Source organism: Cynara cardunculus, unplaced genomic scaffold, assembly GCF_001531365.2.
Source record: "Cynara cardunculus var. scolymus isolate 2C unplaced genomic scaffold, CcrdV1 Un_Scaffold_689, whole genome shotgun sequence".
NCBI lineage: Eukaryota > Viridiplantae > Streptophyta > Magnoliopsida > Asterales > Asteraceae > Cynara > Cynara cardunculus.
In genome coordinates, this window is record NW_020200605.1 from 94,740 (window position 1) to 116,772 (window position 22,033).

Sequence of the window (22,033 nt, forward strand, 5' to 3'; positions counted from 1 at the left end):
TGGCCTACCATTATATTTTTCTTCTGGATTATGTCTTCTTACAATTTTTTTTTGTTAATCATTTGATCTTCATTATATAGATTTAATTAATTTTCTTGCTTGTGGTTATGGTGAATGAAATGCTCAGGCTCCTTTGCGTTTTGCTGTGGAACTTCTAAACATTGTCATTTGTGATCCTATGGTGAAATTTCATCTACTTCACCAACATCTTAATTTACTTTAAGCATCAACTGCTTCACTTTTTTCTTTGCTGCAAGAGTGTAAACAGGCATTCAGTTAATGTAAACAGACTATAAAAAGCCATTCAGTTAATGCACACAAGCATATTCAATTAAAAAAAATTCATATTCTTTGCTACTCCATCTTTAAGTTATTACTGTTTCCTCTTATAAGATACATTTAAGTCTTACATTTATTTATATTATTGTTTAGAATTCATTTTTATAAAGCTTTACCCTTCAAAATTATGTTTTTATTCATATTTGTTACATTCGTATTTGTTAGATTGACTGCATCAAATTAGTTGCAAAATGAACATCAAATTAGGGTATATGGAAATAAGAGTTCTTCAAGTTCTTATTTTGTGTTCATCTTTCTTCTCCATTTTCACTTCTGGGTTAGGGTTAATCGTGTCTCCATTGATCAATTTGCTTTTGAGGATTTACATTCTCAAACAGATGAATGTTTTTATCTGATATGTGTTTTTGCCAAGAACCTTCATGATGATGCTTATAGTGGTTTCAAATTCTTTAATTGGATATGCTTGTGTGCATTAACTGAATGGCTTTTGCAACCTGTTTACATTAACCGAATGCCTGTTTACACTCTTGCAGCGCCATTCTAATATTATCTCCTTATATGTTTTGCTTAACGCTTGATCACATTTGAGTTTGTTGAGTTTTCATTTGAACCCATTCCCCTCTTCAAGATTATGTATGAGGATTTACATTCTCAAGCAGATGAATGTTCCTTTTGATACGTGTTTTTGCCAAGAACCCTTCTGTTACAAGAAGGTTTTGCCTTTTTTTGGTAATTGTTGACACATGGTTTGTTTCACCAAATACGTAAGCTTGAAGATTGATGACCGAGAAAGATTCACGGGTTTGTTTCACCTAATACATAAGCTTGAAGATTGATGATTGAGAACGATTCACGGGTTTGTTGAAAATGAACTTTGCATCTTGTAATATGTAATTTACATGTTCTTCATGATGATGCGATGCTTTTAATGGTTTCAAATTCTTTAATTGAATATGCTTGTGTGCATTAACTGAAGGGCTTTTGCAACCTTTTGATTTGAGTTTTAGAACAAGCATACATTAACTCAATGCCTGTTTACACTCTTGCAGCACCGTGTATGTTTTGTTTACACTCTTGCAGCACCATGTATGTTCTGTTTACATCCTTGCAACACATTAACTGAATGTCTATTTTGGAACAAGTATACTATCCCCTTGTATGTTCTGCTTGAGGCATGACCACATTTGAGTTTGTTCTGCCATAAACACTGAGCTGAGATATCGTCTTTGATATCTTGTCTCCTCCATGATAAGCTTGCAGATGCAAGAGAAATGTCTTGATGATTGTTTCATGTCGATAACGAATTGTAAAATTGGGGCAAAAAGGGTACGAGAAATCGTATTTGAATAATAAGCGGATATGTCATAGCCCATCCTATTAGTAAACGACCCCTTGGTTCTGTTTTGAAGAGAGAGAATTAGAAACCAACTGATTGCTTTCATCAAGAAAACTTGATAGTTTGCAGTGATCAAGCCATGTGTTTTTATGGTCTTGCTCTTCAAGAATCAATTCTTGTTTTTGTTGGTGTTGCTACCTATATGTTCTTCTTCTTGTTAACACTGCGCCTGTTCTACTGCTCAATATATGTGTATACTGCCCTTTTTCTTATCGGAGTTCTGGTAGGTTTCTATGCTTTCCTGCATCTTGAAATTCTCTCTTTGTTAAATATTACCATTTTTTTCATCACATATCATATATATATATATATATATATATATATATATATATATATTTTATGATTAGCAAATTAGAACAAAAAATATGAACGTCATTGAGGATCGTTTACATTAACGCCTCACGCAACATCGCTATTTGTTTTTGTTTTACTTATTTAAAACTTACCACTTTTACTTACCAGTTTATTTGGACAGTTTCTTACTTTGAGAAAATATATATGGTCTTGCTTTGTTGTTTGTTTTATCTAAGACAACGTTTTACCGTTGTTGTTAGTATTTAGTATTTACTAATGTATGTATACATACCTAATCCAATGGGTCGTTTCAATAACAGCTACTACAAATCAAAGCACTGCTTTACCAGATATGTTGAGTATCATCGGTGAGTCTTCTAACCTGCTACCAATCACAACACACTTGAAAACTTCTATTTTTGTTTGGGACTTTCTAAAGTTTGCACAATACTAACGGTCACTTCGCACAGGCGAATGGATATGCACACTTTCTTGGCGTATAAAAACATATGTAGATGATAAAACTATGCATATCTCCCTACATAAGGAAAGTGTAAACGGCTTTATTTTGTTTATCAACAATTCAACATTGATGAAGTGCTTTGCTATCAATTTAGTTGTCGGAATAACTTACATACTCACTACATAACACATCCTATATGGGATGTCCTAACAGAATGCTAATACGTCCCACCTTTTGGGAATACTGTAAAGCTAAGCTACGATATACCCAAATAGCAACCAGCATGATAGTAGTGGTAATTGATTTGGTATAAAATACGTACTTTAAATTGAAATTTAGGAGATAAACAAAAGAGTATTTAGGCATGTGATTACTAAATTACTTCCTAATAATTTGCATGTAATGTCTAATGTTGCAATTATTATTGGACTGAAGGTGTGGGCACAGGGTATTACTTCATACTTGTATAAGTAATATTTTTTTATCACATTCTATTCTCTTGTGCCTTGGTCAGTTTTTTGGTCTGGTTAACTGTCCTTTCATAGTATATGTGTGTTTCTGAGGGATTTCTTTTGGGGTAGGCATAAAGATGGTCTGCACCTTTAATTGCTTATGATTCTGTTGACTCTGAGCTCTTTGTGCAGTTTTATATGTTATAGGGTGTGAGGGTATAAGCCAGACCTACAGATGGATTATATTTGGTTTACATGCTTATGACAGCCTCTCGAGTTATTTTTGTTGCCCGTATGCAGCCAAAGGATTTTGGCTATGAAATGCATTAGATTGATTTATTTAGGAAAATGATGTGGATTATAAGGCTTACCTCTATATTTTCGGTGCATCAGATCAGGTCGGAATGATCTGCATATTGTTCTCCATTCTTTTGATTTGGATTTGGTTAGATCAAAGATCAACCTTTGTCCAAATTGCAAATCCCTTTGGATGCAGGTTTGGTTTATTTTGATCAGATCTGTTAGTGTTTTCTTGTTGCTATTCTGATTTGTTTTTTTTAGACTGTCTTTCTCCTAATTTTCCCATCTTCTGGCCAGGGTTAGAAATAAACATGCCAACTTCAAGGATGTTGAACAAATGTGCACTCCCCAACACTATTCAAAAGTCTAAAGTGAAATGTGTGAAAGAAAAAGACGATCACATGCTTCCAGCCTTTTGGGTTCTCAAGACTCCTATTCAGATTTTCGTGATACACAGATGACTATTCAGGTTTCTTTCTCCCCTTTCGCTGATAAACCACCAGACTCATTGCTAACACCGTCCATCTTCCAGCATGGTTTTTCTCAGTATTTGAATCGACGTCACCCGTTTTACCTTCATCTGACAAGAGTGTTTTTCATCCCCTATCTTCCACTCAACTTCACTCTTGCTTGTGTTTTCCATCCTTGTGCTACTGTACTTACTCATTTGCAGTACAACAATGGTACCCTTTCTCCTTCAAGTGATTTTCTTGAATTAAATATGCTATAAAATCTGATGACCATCTTTCTTTTTATTGTTGTAGTGTTTTCTTTCACCAATCTGAATGTATTTGATGAGTTTAATGGAAAACTTAATGAAGAAACAAACAGTAAATTTAAAATGGTCGTTTTTGTTGTTCGTTAGTTCAATCAACACACCAAATAAGCAATAATTTATCTAAATAAGGCTTGGGGACCTCGTTCACGGTTTTCTCCTAGGTTGGGGATTTCTTGAAAAACTGGAATTGTGGCCGGGGTTTCACGATATGTAGAAAACCACGGTGGGGTAATGTATTCCCCAACACACCATGTCCCCTCACGGAAGGGAGATAGGCCCAGCAAAAAGCGAGGAGGGGATTTGGTTCTCTGTACCCGTCGAAACTGAGGGCGAGACATGGTAGTCAAACCAAAGATTGCTTGTTGTACTCGCTTAAGCTTAAACCTAAACCATACAAACGATATATATTCTAAGATACTTCTTAAATTGGAATATTTATCAAAAACATTAGTTCATTCACCACTAAATCCTAAAGATAGTTAAGTTAGTAGGGGTAAACGCTTACCTGTAAGAGTCAACACCCTCGATTACATTACATGTAAGATTTTAGTCCATCAAGATGGCACTATATGCAACAATTTACTCGCACTATATGTAAGATTTCTCTATTTACAATGAAGCTATACATCCCGTCGCATTGCACGTGCACACAACTAGTTGCATGAAAATACACATAAATTTGGTTTGATTCCTATTTTGTGTAACATACTTCAATAACGTTCATTGTGGTACCTCAACTATGATATCTCTAATATTTAAATATCTGGTTTACATATAAAATACATGAAAATACATGAAAATACAATATACTTAAGAACCGATCTTTGTGATTTACGAAAGGTATTGAATAATTTTTTTCTCGTAATATAGTAACATTGTGCGTACATTCTTGCTTCCGTTCTACGTCACCGTTCTTAATCTACCATGATCGACAGAAACCCTCATTAGACAAAAAGCTCTATTCATAACCAAAGATACTCATAAAAACAACCAAACTACCTAACTATCAAGAAACCGAATCCATCTATCTTGAACATAGAGGCATGATAATCATCCAATCCAGTTAAACCGACCAATCATAATTGAATATCCAATCCAAAATTTCAACATCTAAATTGGATTAATTGATTCTTAGATGATAGTCTGGAATCCAATAAAATTGAACCGATCCAACCCAATGACCATCTAATTATCATTCAATCAATCAATACATACAACTAATAATATTTTATAAAACTGTTTTCAGTTGATATTTGTATAAGGGGCCATTTACTAAACGCTTACCCGGTAAGTACTTATCGGGTAATTTTCCTCACCGGATGAACATGACAAAGGCCAAAAATCTTACCCGGTAAGAGCGATGATAAGGATGGAGAGTCTTACCCGGTAAGTGATGGTGACAACTCTTACCCGGATAAGCGCTTACCAGGTAAATTGTTGTATAGGATACTTTTTGATGTACTACAATCTTACCCAATGAAAATAAATTATAGTGTTGACTCCTAACATTACACACTTACCGGGTAAGCATTTAGGTAAACGGCCCCTAAGTCTTCTTTTAAGAATTACAAAAAACATATGAATAACTGGTTGAAAATTAGATCCAAATATTGGATGAATCCGATCCCATCAAAAAGGACACCAATAGTAATATCCAATGAATGGAACCTATCTGATCCAATCATCTATTGGATTGGATCGGACGACAAAATCCAACATCCAATAATTGGATCGGATCAAATTCACCTAAATCCATTGGATTTCAATACATAATACCCACACATATGATGTTTACTACCTAGAGCACTAATCCCTTGGACCATGCTACTTCCCCACTTGTTTAAATTTTCTTTTTGCAAGGGGTAGAGGTAAGTCTACATATATCCTACCCTCCCTAGACCCTATCTCCATCTGTATCAGATATATTGAGTTCATCAAGTTTTATTTTAACACCATAATTAAGGTCCAAATCAATACCCAAGTTTTAAACACTATCCTTCCAACTTCAGACTCTCTTCCCCCACAAAACAAGGTGTTAGTTCCATCTGTAATAGATTACCTAATAGCAGCTGAACATGAGCTGCTATATTGTACCCTCTACCCATTCTGCCTGAATTGACCCTTGTGCTGAATAAAGAAAACAAGGTATATTGATTTATATAACGAGCGTAAATGTATATATCATGGGAAGTAAACCTCTAAGCCAATATGTACAGCAGCCGTCATACCAATTGAACTACCAACTACTGAAGAGAGATCCAATTTGTATGCAAAGCTAATCTTATGGATGGGTCGTCATCATGTGTTCTTTTATCCTAATGGATTAAGTAGCCTCTGTATACATCATACAATATAGTGTACAAACTTTCAACGAGAAAGAGAGCGTGTGTAACATAAACTTCATTGATCGGTGTCTGACCTGCAGCTTGCAATCTCAGTCAGAATTGGTTGCCCGCCAATCGCCTGACACGTCGTCTGAGCACCAATCTATGGCAGATGCCTACCAAACATAGAATTACCACTAGTGCTATAGCACAAAGATCAAACAACCGCCTCACCCCTAAACTCCCTGCAAAAAGAACATCTATTGCTTCAAACCATGAATCCATAGAGTCATGTTTTATTCTAACTTCTCTAGTGCATATGTCCTTGCAAATACAGGGTTTAAGAATATACTAATGTCCTAAGCTGCAACAGTACAAATGGAAAGTTGGAAGGTTGTTCTGGGTACATCTTTTCTTTTGTTGAATTAAAAGTCTATCACAACTCATTCGACAACTGCTATATTTTTCAGGTAGTCATATTTTCCTTTCTAGGCCTTGCAATAACTATATTCAGTCTTTTTAAAAATTCAAATCCATTTTGGTAAACATTTTACGCCGTTAAAATCATTTTCATATATATGTGTCAAAAATTAATCATTGCAGAAAATGTGATCTCTCCCAAAAAACAAAAACAAAGCAAGAGTGTTTTTTTGGGATACCTTATGCTTCTCAATAAGCACTACCAGAAGGGTAACATATAGTGTTGGGTAGATAGAGTAGTTCTTTTACCATTCTGCATAAATTGCTTTTCAAAAAGAACCACACACTCACACCATCTCTACCTAGCAGCTAGCAATGTGATTATGTAAATAACCAAGGCTAATTCTCAAGATGGCAAGACCAAAAGATAACGTTGATGACAGGTTCTTGAGAACAATGTAGCGTTGTTCTTTTTGTGGAACTACATATCCGTTCATCCCATAAAGCAAACTGAGGCAATCCTCTCAGAGCTGCAACAGTTTGCTAGTAGTATGAATGTACAAATATGGTTTGATGTTATTAGCAGAAGTTATGTAGTTGTAGACGGAACTTCATGTGTGATTCACGAGGTTCGTTTGTTTTGACTAGATGTAGATGAAACATACCTGTTGGAATGAAGTCGAAGGAACTGACATTATATATACAACTCATTAACAACTGCAATCAGAAAAGATTAACACTATTAACATTTAGCAAAAAGCCGATAAACAAATATATATTGTCAATCTTAAACAACAGTAAGCACAATTTATGCAACTAAGCAAAGACTATCACGTCAAATATACTGGTCAAAAGTGGCGTCATTTCAACTTTGAGGGTGCAATGACCGGTTCAAAAACAGAAGAGCTTTAAAATAGAAAAGTTGCAAGTAGCATGGAACATGCCAAGTTTTAGTTGAAGTTGTAAGCAAATTTTGTTATTCCTATCTTGTAGTTTGTTGAAGGCTACCATATATCCATCGGAACTGGTGAGGCAATGCATGTAAAAGGGATATATTGAGGAGTTCAACTGGTGAGACAATGCATGTAAAAGGGATATATTGAGGAGTTCGAGTGTATAGGCACTTACCGGGTAAAAGATGCTTACCAACAATCCTTTTTGATGGCCGAGAATGTTACTTGATAAGTTAAGTGAGGGTGGTGACTCTTGCCCGTAAGCGCTTACCCGGTAGGCGTTTGGTAAACGGCCGCTTTCCGCAACACAAAATGATCACTCAGCTGAGAGGATTTTTGGGTATGATGGACCATTAACGCAAGTTCGTGGCAGGGTATCATAAGATTGCATGACCATTGATAAATAAGTTTCAGTGGAGCAAGCAAGAAAATGAAGCGTTGAAGAAGCAAAGGCGACGACACCCATGTTAGCATTACCCAATTTTTCTCAGCCACTTTTTATAGATGGATGCTTTGGGAGGAGAAATGGGGATGTGTTGGTGCAAAAGGACAGACCTATTGCATTTCACAATCAAGTGCTGGTAGTGAGGGAATGTCAAAAGCCCATTTACGAAAAAGAATTGCTGGCTATTCTGCTTGCGATACTCAAATGGCGACCTTACTTGTTGGGATGGTGATTTATAGTGCGGACGGATCAACAACGCTTGATGTTTGAGGGGATGGGAAGAGATTACAAAGGATTTCGTCAAGGGGTTGCCATGTTTGAGGGGCTTGACTCAATTATGATTGTGGTGGGTCAGTTGACTAGATATGCGCATTTCATTGCTCTAAAGCATCCATTTCATGTGATGGATCAGTTGACTAGATATGCGCATTTTGTTCCTTAGTGTATTATCACCATCGTGGTAGAATATTTTTTGATGCTTTCTGGCAGCAGATCTTTAAACTACAAGGGATACAGTGTTGTTTCTCAACAACATATTATCCATAATCGGACGGCCAATCAGAGATGGTTAATAGATGCGTTGAGTATTAGCTCCGGTGTTTTGAGTCTAATTGTCCACAACATTGAAAATGATGGCTGTCGTGGGCGGCATTGTCACAGCTCTATAAGATGTTCCCCATTTAAGGCTCTGTCTGGACGAGTTCCTCCTACTATCTTGAAGTATTCAGACTACTAAACTGTAGGCGGTTGATGAAATATTGAGAGAAACAAATGTACTATTAGATGAGTTGCATTTTCAGCTATTATGAGATCAGCATAGCATGAAAATGCAGGCAGACAAGTATCGATAGAGGTTAATTTTGAAGTGGGTGGCAAGGCATTCCTCAAGCTGCGACCTTATCGTCAAAAAACCCTACAGGCTAGCAAGAATCAGAAGCTGGAAATGTGGTTCTATGGGCCATTTAAGATAGAAACGCAGGTTGGAATGGTATATCATAGGCCCAAGCTGCCACAATCTGCATGTATTTTCATCCCCTTTTTCATGTTTAACAACTCAGTAAGGCTGTTGGGTCGAGTTTGTCTTCCCCAACAATACCTAATCAAGTAAATGAGGACGGGGAGTTCGAGGGGGAACCGGATTTGTTGCAATGTCATTCCAAGGCTACAGGAACCCTTGAGATACTGATCAAGTGGAAAATTTTGCCCTTGGTGGGATCGATATGTCGATAGATTTTGACAGCATGGATACCTTGAGGACAAGGTGAAAGTGTGGCAGGCGGGGTATGAAGTGTATTCCAGGAGGAAGAGATCTTAGGGGAGAGTGGTATTTTAAATTGTGAACGTTAGCAGTTAGTTGGAGTGAGAAGCGGTCAGTCAGGGGTGTGGGCAAGTGGTTCATAAAAAGAGGAAGAGTAGTTAATGGTATCGAATTTGTGCAACTGAAATAGTAGAGTTGCCAACCTTTCAATGTTGGTAGAAGTCAATATATTCAATAGTAATTCCATAAAAAATTTGCCCTTGTTGGTGAATGGCAATTGGAAGTTATCATTCTGCTGCAACCCCAGTGGTGCAATTAGGGATGAAATCGGCAAACAAAAACCCTAAGTGGACTGTGATACCATGTAGTTTTGGAAAAATTACAATATTTTCTTCTTATATTACAAGCCTACGGATTGTGTTTAAATATATAATTTGTTTCCTTATTAATAGGAAACTGATCTCTGCAAAATAGAAAACTTATCCAACTAAGCTATAGCCGTAATTATCTAAACCCCAAGGATTAAGAAACAAAAGGTAGTAATAAGTGAAAGTACCACCAGGATGATGATATAACAAAAATTATAACCAAAAAGCAGGAAAAAAGAGTTTTTGTAATTTGAAGTATATCATTCGACTAATCCTTGATCAGAATAAGCTCAAAGATAACAGAAAAGGTTCTTTTTGTATCCAATCTGCCGACCAAATTTAATATACAAATCGACAAGATATGTCTACCTATTCAAGAAGGACTCATAAAGTTCATGCAATATTTGCTTTCATCTATGATACAGATTACAGAATAATGGACAAGGAGTTTATAACAGTTTAGAAGACCTTAATACAAGGACTAACTCATTGAATATGCTAGAGAGGTGCTAGTTGGTATGAAGTGACAACTGACATGATATCTCAAAACTTAAACCAGAAGCAAAACTCTAATTCATAGCAACTAAAAGATGATGCATACAAATTCAAAGAGAGTAGGTACAAACTCAAAAGCACATGAAACTAAAAGAGGGCTAAGCATTTAAAAAGATGATACAAGCAAATTCAACAAACATATGAAGATATATGCCTAAAAGATGTTATTTTTTCTCATTAATAGAAGACATATAATATTGCAATGCGCTACTAGGGTGATCATGTTATAAACTTACAGCAAAGGAACGCATTGCATAGTAGTTTCCTCTAAATCTATCTGGATCCATCAGACCACATAACATTCTTTTAAATGCATTTGGAACCTCGAAAACTTTCTGCTGAAAGGTAACAAAAAATAGAAAAGAAGCATAAATGAGTTAGATATGCCGAGTAAGGAGTGAGTGTATTTTTAGGCAGATAGCCCAAAAGAAAAGAAAGAAAAGGCTGACGGATAAAGGAAAGTAAACTAATTAAGAGGGAGGGAACTGTAGCACAAATCAGGAAGCTCACTACCATACATGGGAAAGAGGTATCATGTAAACCTACCTGTATGACACCACTAACACCACCCTGGAAAAGACGGTTATATCTCTGCACATTTTTTAGGACCTCAACGATTTCCACTTCGTGCATAATGAGTAAAGATGCCTCTGGTGTCAACTTACTAATGGGGCGTGCACAAATTGGGCAGTTGCATTTTTGAAGAACTGATCTATAGGTCCAGAATTGTAATATGCAATTGGCTGTACATGGAAAAGCAAAATATTGTTATCGAAAGTAATTTCGACTCCAAACTTGGCAAATTCCAAATGAATACAGCACTAAAATCTATCAGAGGTACTAACTCTCAGAATCCATATTTAAAAAACAAAATCCTCATTAACCACAAACATCGCATCTGAAAAAGATTATAGACAACATGCACATTTTCCTACATTCTCCCCAGGAATCACAGAAAGAAAAGAAAACAAGAAAATGTTGAAAGTAGATTAAGGAAAACTAATTGGGTTGTGTAATAAATAGAACAATCTGTCAGCTGGCACCCAATGAACTTTTTAGCAGTACAATTGATTGCCATTCAGTTGAAATAACGAAACCCAACAAATTTAAATAGGACCAAACAATAATTAAAGATTTATATTGACGAGTTGATTTTTATGGGAATGATATGATATAGTAAACCCTTCAAAAACCATGACAGCAAAATATAAAGAAATGATCGACAAAGTTCTTTGTTGGATCAAAAGCTTATGCAGATTATTAAAGATAAACATTGCATACAATGGGAAATCAAAACGGGGAAGCCAACATGTTAACCATGGAAAGGGGTATGAAGTAAACCCTTGAAAAACCATGAATATCGGAAAAAGAAAGAAACTATCAGAAAACTTGTAGAAAATTTTACCACAAAACCAGTGCCCACAGTTTGTTTTACAGGCAATTGAGAAATTCTCAAAGCAGATCGGGCAGCAATCATCGTCGGGAGGAGTATCTCCTCCATCCCTCTTCCTCTCCGAAACAACCAATAACATAGACTTTGAGCTTTCCTCTTCCTCCTCCTCCTCCTCCTCCTCCTCCTCCTCCACCTCCTCCGGTCCTCCAACATGATCTAAACTAGGGTTTTCTTTTTCAGCAACTTCACCCACAGGGTTTTCATCTCTCTCATCAACCTCAGAACCATGATCATCATCAAGATGCCACCGTGAGCCTCCTCCTTCATTTCCCTCAACAACAACATCATCATTGTAAGGTTCTTCAATCTTTCTTTTCCTCTTTCTGAGCAGAAACAAAACCGTCTTCCACTTCCTCTTCCTGACCTGAAAATTAGGGTTTCTGATCATCGTTTTTCGTTATGAAATCTTTGAAGAAAACCGTGATGGAAAGACTAGAAAAAGAAGACACAAGAAGTTAAGGTTTGTTGCGATTATGATGAAGACAAAGCCGGCAATTGCACGGAAAATTCATAAATTGGACGGATCCTTTCCGTTTTCATTATTTGGTGGTTTTCTCTCACTCCCGCCGACACGTAATCAATCCGGTGGGTCCCCTCCGATCGTATCCGTCTTTGGATAAATAATTAAGAGCAAATTACGGATTTCATCCACATGGTATGCCTTTTCTTTATCATGGATTTGATTTTTATAGTAAATATTTTTTGTTGGATTCATTCATTCAATCTAAAATCTTTCAAATGATGGTACCGTTTGACTAAGAAAATGATACTAACATTATTTAGACTTGGGTGTGGGTGGAATAAAAGCCTTGCAAATCAATTCTACTAAATAAAATTTGTTTTCATTGTAGTTTCAAAATACATACGGTGACACACAACAAATCAATACGGTTGCACTATTCACGAAACCTAAATTTTTTACCCTTCGACGGAGAAACGATACGATGGCACGTGCCATCCATGGCACTTAACTAGATCTGTTTATGCCAAATTGAACTGGTGATTGTTGTTACACTGAAAGCCGTTGCACCAGGTGTTAAAGCAGATAAGAGGGCATGACATACATATGGTGAGTTACAACAATGGTTAAATTTTTTAAATAAAAAATGAATCTTTATGAACAATGTGGATATCATTTGATCGTCTACCAGTTTACTTAGGGGCTGTTTACTAAACACTTGTTTGGTAAGTATTTACCGGATAAATTTCCTCATTGGATGAACATGAAAAGGGTCAAAAATCTTATTGGGTAAGAGCGATGAGAATGATGGAGAGTCTTACCCGGTAAGTAAGGATGACGTCTCTTACCCAAGTAAATGTTTACCCACTAAATTGTTGCATTCGATATGTTTTAATATACTAAAATCTTACGCATCAAAATAAATCATAGTGTTGACTCCTATCGGTAAGCGCTTACCGGGTAAGCAATTAGGTAAACAGTCCCTTTGGGTCTTTTTTCATTTTTCATTTTTTAAAACGTTCTTTTAATTAACCTTTTTAAATTATAGATGGAAATGTATAGAATAAAACTAAAGGCCAAACACAAACATAAATCTAGAAAGCAAATATCAAGTAGGCATGGGACCCGACCCGTAGGGGAACCCGGTCCATCCGCCTTGGTCGGAGACAGGGATCCCCGTTTGTCTCAAACTGAGATGGGGATGGGTATCATACTCTCCGTCCCGTACCCGTTATATGTATTAATTAATAAAAATATATATATTTATACACACACATATATATGTGTGTGTTATTTATTTCAACTAAAGCGGTAACTAGAAATTCATTATTTCTTATTTCTTAACTAGGTTTATAATCTAAAATTGTTATTTTTTGGATGTTAATATGTAATAATTTGGATGTCAAGTCAAAATACAATTACTCAATAAGTTTTGTATATTACTCGATATGGTTTTATATTACTCAATATCTTTTGGTACATGTGACTTCAAGTTTTTTTTGGATTAAATTGATTTTTTTTGTTATAGGTTATTAATTCTTCCATGATGTTGTGATTTTTTTGTATTAAATTAAATTCATTTTGGCTTTAGGTTTATTGAAAATGTTTGAAATTTAAACATGTATGGTCTCTCACATATTTAATTTAAAATGACTTACATAAACGAGAAAAAATCCCCGTTTCCTGTTGGGGATGGGGATGTGATTATATCTCCCGACGAGGATGGGGACGGGGATAGAGATAAATAATCGGGGACAGGGACGGGGATTGAGGTCCCCGCCCCCATTCGCATGCCTAATATCAAGTAGTGAAGGAACTTAAGTTACAAATTAATTGCAAAAATGCAAGTAAAGAAAGCAAGTATCAAGTAGTTAAGGAAATTAAGTTACAAACTAATTGCAAAAATGCAAGTGTAAATAATCCAAGTATTCAATCTAATAATCTTGGCCACCAAACGAAGTGTTTAATGCCTTGAGTCAATTCTAAGCTTCCCAAAAATCAAGGTAAATTCAGCCATAGAGGCTTAAAATACAAACCAATCAGTTGGTCATACAGCTTTCTCATAGGATTACCTTGACAGCAACAGCATAGCTTCCTCATAGGATTACCTTGCAGGATCATATAGGATTGGTTCAGGATTAACATATTAGACTTTTAAAGCTAAATTAAAGCATAAACGAGACGAATTACTAAAGACTTGCACATGACTCGATGAGTGTAAAATAAGAAAATAAAGAGACTCGAGAGGTTAAATTGGGCAAATAAAAGATATACGAAAGATGTAAATAGTGGTGTTTTAGGGTTAATAAATCAACACCTATCATACCCCCAAACTAGAATTGTTGTTTGTCTCCAAGCAATTAAAATGACAAATCAAAGACTCAAAACTTAAAGAAAATGGACTCGTTTGAACGATAACCACAATATGCACAATTATGGATTTTTGGGAAATGTTCCATGCTCAAGAAAACTGATGCCAATAGCTCTTCATAAACTCAATTTCCTTACTTAAGTTCAAGATTGCACCATCACAAACTATCCTAGATTACATTTGCTAACTAGAGTCATCATGGCATTAGCATTTGAAATGAGAATGCATTTGGCTTTTTCTTCTTTTGAAATGTTGTGCCTTTTACCATAATCTCACTTTTTCTCTCAATGGCACAATTTTGCTGTCACTCATCTCATATGAGGTAAAAAAAATTGGACACTTCGGGCTCTTTTGAATTTTGATGTCTTTGGTGCAGTGGATAGAGCTACGCTCTTTTGGACTCTTTGGTCACTTTCCTTTTGGTACACAAGTGAGGTTGATGTTGATCAAATAGTTGGGGAATGGTTGCAACTTTCTAAGAGCAGCAAGGTTATCGATCTCCGGTTCCTCTCTCCACAGGCTGTCCCTTTGCTCTTCATATTGCAACCATTTGATCATTTCTTCTTTCATCTCCTTCAAACTATCTTTCAGATCCTTAGGTTGTTGTTCCTATATCTTGGTTTTTCTTTTGAAGCCCCCTAATCAACCTAGCTTGCTCCAAGAGGCATTCTTTGATGTCGAAAACAACCTAGAACTGTCTTCATTGTTGGCTAGTGGGGCATTGGTATTGTTATTGTACAGCCTTTGAAGGTTTTTCTTATCCATAATTATTTTGTCTGTGGGGAACTCATCTATGGGTAGTGTGACGGCATTGGCTTCTAGCAAGAGATTATGAATGATGACAGGATATAGAATTCTGCCATTGGACCTATCCACACTACTCCTAATGTTGTTACAAACCAATTTCCCCACATTGACAAGTTTACCTTACAAGATGCAACACAACAAGAATACTCTATCCATGCATAAATTGGTTCTAAGGGTTCTAGATCTACCCTTCATAAACCATGTAGCCCCTTCATGTGATATTCTAGCTAAAACCACCTCGAGCTCTTCATCAGTGGCTCCTACCATTAGTCTATCAAACTCGGAGATGGCAGGAGGTGTCAATCCCAACAATGTATTGATATTTTTACTTGAGTAACAAATAGGCTTTTGCCTAGCCATAAGTTCTATACCATCTGTAACAAACACCTCAACATAAAAATCCCTTACCCAACATAAATTATAGACATCTGGGACTGTACACAGCTTTTCCCAACCTAAACTCTCAATCACAGATCTAATTTCAGGATAAGTGGCTACACTATGTGATTGTAATCCATTGGGAGTTTGTCCCAATCTTTCAGCAAACAAGGCATGCTTTCTTAATCCCAATTGGCAGCTAGACAAATCATCATGAGACGGGAAGGAAGAACTTTTACCTTCTTTAACAGTGCTAGTACTCTAAGCTTGTTGAGGTCGATCTTCCACTCTAGTTCTCTACCTTGTGATTCAATGGTACGACCAACCCCCTTGTTGATAAGCTGAATGAACTTTCTTTTCTGCCCCTTTTTCTAATCTTTACAGATCTTCAGGGATGGGTTGGACAGTGTTCAATGGGTCTAGATCGGTGTCAAAAGAGGTCTTGTTTTGAGGAATAAAGTGATCATCCTCATGATTAGTTGGAGTAAGGCTAGGAACAGTTGGGCTAAGGGTTCTTCCAATACTGTGGAATCTAACACCAATGCTACAACGTGGTACCTCATGGACTATGAAAGGAACATTTAAATCAGGAGTATATGAGATTTTTATACCTCTTGATGAAATGGAAGCAACCGTGGCAATATTTGGCACATCCATGGTGGGTTGAAGTTGAGGCTTGATGCGACTTCATGTGCTCCAATGGCGTCTGCGAGCATGTGAATTGGGGTTTGAAATCTCACCAGTTGTTCGAATCGCAGAAGGCAACTTTGATGGAGAGGAAGAACAAGAGTCGCTCTTATCTGAGATTGAAATCACAGGTGGTGGTCACTGTTTGTGAACGTATCGAGCCTTGACTTGGTGTGATCCTTCATGAAACAGGTTGGCTTGGTGCATGGTTGGGGGCATCGACTTCGAGTGTGGAAGGTTCTTCTTCTTGCCCTGGATTTTGTGATCCCCGTGGCGATTAGGATTTTAACCCAATTTTCGTAAATCTAAAATTTAAACATGAATAAGTTATACAGCCTGTTTGTAGTATGCATTAATAAATAATATTTTATACATAAAAAATAATTTTTAATAGTTTTTATCAAATATTTTAAGATAATTTATGCAAAACTAAATTTCTTTGTTTGCTCATAATAGGCTCAAAAAATAGATTTATAAATGGTCAAAAATAATTAAACTACTTAAATTATTTACATCAGGACAATAAAAATATTTACAATAAATTTGTGCCGCCCTAAAATATTTATGATTTTCATTTTTATCAAAATAACAACCTCGGGAGGTTGTTGTAGACTTGCCAAGTGATTGAAATGGTTTTACTCTCTATCGATTCACGTTAAAAGTGGTACCATTTTTTTGATCAATCAGTTCAACAATACCATGTGGGTACACTTTGACAATCTGGTATTAGGGGTGCTCAAAAACCCGATGAACCCGACCAACCCAACCCGAATTTTAAAAAAAAAAACCCAACCCGAGGTAACCCGATGCATGATCGATAAAAAAATTAGCCAACCCGACCTTATTGGGTTGGAATCGGGTCAAGCCCAAAAAAACCCGACCAACCCGATGAACCCGACCTTAACTTTAGCTTTGAATTGTAGATGACAATCATGACATGACCAACCTCAACGTCAAGAAAGCGAAAGCATCGAGGTTGGAAACGTCTAAAACTATAGTTGTTGATTGATGTATTATCATTTGGTTTAAACATTTTTATTGTAATATCTAAATATTTGATGAACTTGCATATTATCTTGAATGGTCGGTGGTATTTCAAATGAAAGTTTCTTTTATTTTTATGTGATTTTACATTTTTTAAACACAACCCGATCAACACGATCAACCCGAACGGGTTGGGTTGGGTTGGGTTGAACTTTGTTTGGGTTGGGTTGAACTTTGTTTGGGTTGGGTTGGGTTGAAAATTTTTAAACCGCCAACATTGGGTTGAGTTGTTAAAATGGCTCCAAACCGATCAACCCGGACCGTGAGCACCCCTATCTGGTATGGTCTGGTCCATCTAGAGTTTAATGTCCCAAGAAACAATTTAAGTCTAGAGTTGAACAAAAGGACTTATTGACTCTCAAAAAAAATCTTTTGGAAGAATTTTCTTGTCATGCCATTTTTTGTATTATTTTTTATATATAATTTAGCATTTTTATAGAAAAAATTCATATGTTTCTAGTTTATACAGGTGCAAAGATCTTTTTCTTTACAGCCTCATCTAAACTCATATTGAGTTCCTTAATAGCCCAATAGGCATTGTGCTATAATTATAAAGTTAGATAACAAGCATTTCCAAAAATCAACTTGTAGGGAGACATTCCAATAGGGGTTTTGAAAGAAGTCTGGTAGGCCCATGGGGCATCATCTAATTTGGAGGCTCAGTCCTTTCAGTGAGGTTTGACTATTTTGGCTAAATTCTTTTTATTTCCCAGTTTGACAATTTAGTTAATTCAATAGTCTAAGGACAGTAGATTGTGGCTATCATGTGCTTAATGTCATATTTCTCAAGGACTTCTTCTAACAAATTATTTATGAAGTTTTTGCCCTCATCACCAATTAAGGTACGAGGTGGACCGAATCTAGTGAAGATACGCTTTTGTAGGAATTTGACAGCAGTCTTGTCATTGGAATGGCAAGCCATAGTTTCCACCCATTTTGACACATAATCCACAACAACCAATATGTAGAAACAATTATTCAAGAGTGGAAAAGGCCCCATAAAATCAATACCCCAAACATCAAACAATTCTACTTCTAGAATTTCGTTTAAAGGCATTTTATTATGTTGAGAAATATTTCCACTCCTCTGACATCCATTACAACTCTTTACAAAGTCATGAGCATCATTGTGCAAAATAGGCCAGAATAAGCCTAATTGTAAAACCTTTGTTGATGTCCTACTTTCTCCAAATTGTCCTCTGTATGGTTCTGCATGACAATGTTGTAGGATTGATTTCACTTCTTCTTTTGGGATGCATTTTCTAATCATCTAATTTGTAAAAAAAGTAAACAAGAAAAAATCATCCTATAAATATTTCTTTGAATCAAAGATGAATTTTTTTCTTTTGGTGCTTATTGAATTCATTGTGAATAATCCCACAGACTAAATAATTAACAAAATCTGCAAACCAAGGTATTGTAGCATGTTGTAGGACCAAAATCCTTTTATCTGGAAATACTTCATAAATTTCACTACTTTGCACATATTTATCTTATTTTTCTAGCCTAGACAAATAATCAACTACCTGATCTGTTTTCCAAATCAAACTCATGTAACAACAAGACCCACCTTATTAACCTAGGTTTTGTATCCTTTTTAAAAATGAGAATTTTGATGGCAACTTGATCAATATGACCAGTCACTTTGGTTCCCATCAAGTACGATTAGAATTTTTCAAAAGCAAAAACCACATCTAATACTTCCTTTTCAGTAGTGGTGCAATTGATTTGGGATTCATTGAGAGTCTTGCTTGTATAGCAGATATGGTGGAATATCTTTCTTTTCTTTTTTGGACTATTACAACTCTTACGACCCAGTCTCTTACATCACACATTATTTCAAAATTGAGTTCTTATAGAACGTCATTTTAATGAGTTTTAACAAACCAAAATTGAGTATTAAAAATAATTATCAAACTCTATAATTGGAAGCTTTAATAAAATCGTTTTATTTAAAACCTAAAATTGGTTGTAACTTGAATTTTATAAAATTGGTTTTCGAAATTCTAAATTCGACAACTGAGATAAGTTTTTACTATAAAAATCATATAATGATTTTTGAATGCTTTATCATTGTACGTCATTTTGTGAAATGCGATTACTAACAAAATGATAAAATCCTTTTTTTTTAATAAAACGTAAGTAAATGCCAACCTTTTAAAAGACATTCGCTTGTTACTAGATGATGTTGTGGACAACGCCTCCGCCAACCACTTGACCACCATGTTACATGCGAGACGAGATGGTGTTTCGCGCTTCAAAGGACAGTTATGGGCCAAAAATCACAATTTTTTTAGGACGACTTGGAACTCGATCTTATAAACAGCGCTCCGCCAATTATAAGAGAAAGTTGGCATAGATGGGATAAACATGCCTAAAATAACAAAGTGTTTTCAAATGATCCCATAAAGAATTAAGAATTTCATATGTGATGTAATTGGTAATCATCACCTACCTAAATAACTTAAACTTGTAATCAGGACCTCCATCAGTTACAAACAAAAGGATTTTACGGATCTTAACTTTAATAAAATTTAATGTTTCATAACATAAGGGAAATTAATTTTATTAAAGAATCACATTTCGAAAGTACTAAATTAAAACTTTGTACTTTTTGTAGATGGTACCCTCGACGCATACATCTATACCTACACCGACCCCGATGCTAGGTCTTTCTCTAAGATCTGTCTAGGAAAAAGACAAGCTAAATGGTGCGAATTTCTTGGCCTGGTACCATAATTTAAGGATTTTCCTCAAACACGAGAAGAAGTCGTACATTCCCGAGGGACCCGTTCCCGAGGAACCACTTACCAACGCCACCAAAAGCATATGTGGTGTTTAGACAAAGCAGTTTGACAATTTAATTGAGATCTCTTGTTTGATGCTGGCCACTATGGTTCCAAACCTCTAGAAGGATTCGGAACATTTAATTGCTTAAGAGATCTTGTCTTAGTTGAAAGACATGTTTCAGCAACAAGCAAGACAACAAAGCTAGATGGTGGAGGGGACGTTTGTTAGTACTCATGTACTCCAAATGAAGAGTTTATTGGACCAATTAGAGAGGCTTGGATTGACTATCCCAATTGAGTTAGTTACAGTTTTATCCGTAACTCACTCCCCAAAACATTTAACCAATTCATCATGAACTATAATATGAATAACTGGGAGAAGTCTATCTCGGAGTTGCATTTGATGCTCAAGACTACCGAAGAGAACATTCCAACAAAGGCCTCTCCAATCCTCACTATAAGGGAAGGGAAAATCAAGAAACCCTCTACCACTCCCAAAGGCAACAAATATAAGGGGAAGGGTAAAGGGAAAGTCCCTGAAGTTGCACCTCAAGCCCACACACAAAAGAAAGAGAAGGTAGCCAAACATGCCACTTGCTTCCATTACAATCAAGTTGGTCATTGGAGGCAAAACTGCCCAGCCTACCTTGTTGAGATAAAGAAGGGCAAGGCTAGTGAGACTAGCCAACAAGGTATCTATGTAATAGAAATTTTTTAGTTTTACTTCTTAATTATGGGTATTTGATACTCGTTATGGAACTCACATTTGTAATAATGTGCAAGGGCTCAAAAGAAGTAAGCAGCTCAAGCCTAATGAAATGGATCTCCATATCAATAATGGAGCAAAAGTTGCAGTCAAAGCCATAGGTTCTTTTGAGTTGTTGTTAACTAATAGCATGTATTTGATATTAGACAATTGTTGTTTTGTACGTAGTTTAACTAGGAATATTATTTCTGCTTCAAAACTATGTGAATTAGGTTAGTCTTTTGGATTTTATAATAGCAATATTTTAGTTTCCAAAAGCGATTTGCATGTCAAAACTATGTGAATTAGGTTGATTTGCACAGTTCATCTTATAATAGCAATATTTTAGTTTTGTACGTAGTCTTTTGGAAACTAAAATATTGCTATTATGAGATGAACCATGCAAATCAATCTCATATATGTCATTGTGAGGTTGATTTGCATGGTTCATCTCATTATAATTCTATTTACACCGCAAACACCAAATGGTCTAAGTATGACTTAAACCAAACTTATCTATGGCATTATCGTCTTGGTCACATAAACAAAAATCACATAACCAAACTTTAAAATGATAAAATTTTTGAATCAAATGACTCTGAGTCATTTGATACATGTGAGTGTTGTTTGAGTGGTAAGATGACAAAAGCCCTTTTACCGGTATTGGTGAAAGGGCCTTGGATCTTTGGGACTCGTACATTTACTGATGACTTCAGTAGATTTGTTTATGTTTACCTGCTTAGACATAAATATGAAGCCTTTCAAATATTTAAAGAATTTCAAAGTGAAGTTCAATTTCAGCTTGGAAAAACAATGAAGACCTTCGATCAGATCGTGGTGGTGAATACTTAAACCAGGAGTTTAGTGATCATCTTAAAGATTATGGGATTATCTCACAATTGACTCCTCCTAATACACTGTAACATAATGGTGTGTCTGAAAGGGGAAATCGTACTTTACTTGATATGGTACGATCAATGATGGAGTCATGTT

The 22,033-nt window shown here is 35.9% G+C and overlaps 1 protein-coding gene across 2 annotated transcripts; it reads right to left on the reverse strand.

Annotated features, from left to right (window-relative positions):
* Nucleotides 1-6,112: 6,112 nt before the first annotated feature.
* LOC112501928 (E3 ubiquitin-protein ligase RNF170-like) lies at nucleotides 6,113-12,230 on the reverse strand. Of its 2 annotated transcripts, none has more exons than XM_025105708.1 (5): nucleotides 11,712-12,230; nucleotides 10,853-11,049; nucleotides 10,543-10,641; nucleotides 7,393-7,444; nucleotides 6,113-6,552 (listed from the first exon to the last, which is right to left on the reverse strand). In XM_025105708.1, exons 1-5 carry the CDS (start codon nucleotides 12,145-12,147, stop codon nucleotides 6,422-6,424), a joined length of 915 nt encoding a protein of 304 aa, XP_024961476.1. In that variant the 5' UTR covers nucleotides 12,148-12,230; the 3' UTR covers nucleotides 6,113-6,421. The 2 variants fall into 2 exon arrangements, with proteins under 2 accessions (XP_024961476.1, XP_024961475.1); XM_025105707.1 differs by having other exon boundaries at nucleotides 10,543-10,644.
* Nucleotides 12,231-22,033: the final 9,803 nt, after the last annotated feature.

Coding starts and splice junctions, on each gene's coding strand:
- LOC112501928 (XM_025105707.1), bottom strand. CDS start 12,147: ATGATCAGAAACCCTAATTTTCAGGTCAGGAAGAGGAAGTGGAAGACG. Junction 11,050..11,711: donor CTGTGGGCACTGGTTTTGTG/GTAAAATTTTCT, acceptor TTCCATGTACAG/CCAATTGCATATTACAATTC. Junction 7,445..10,542: donor ATGCAATGCGTTCCTTTGCT/GTAAGTTTATAA, acceptor TTCTGATTGCAG/TTGTTAATGAGTTGTATATA.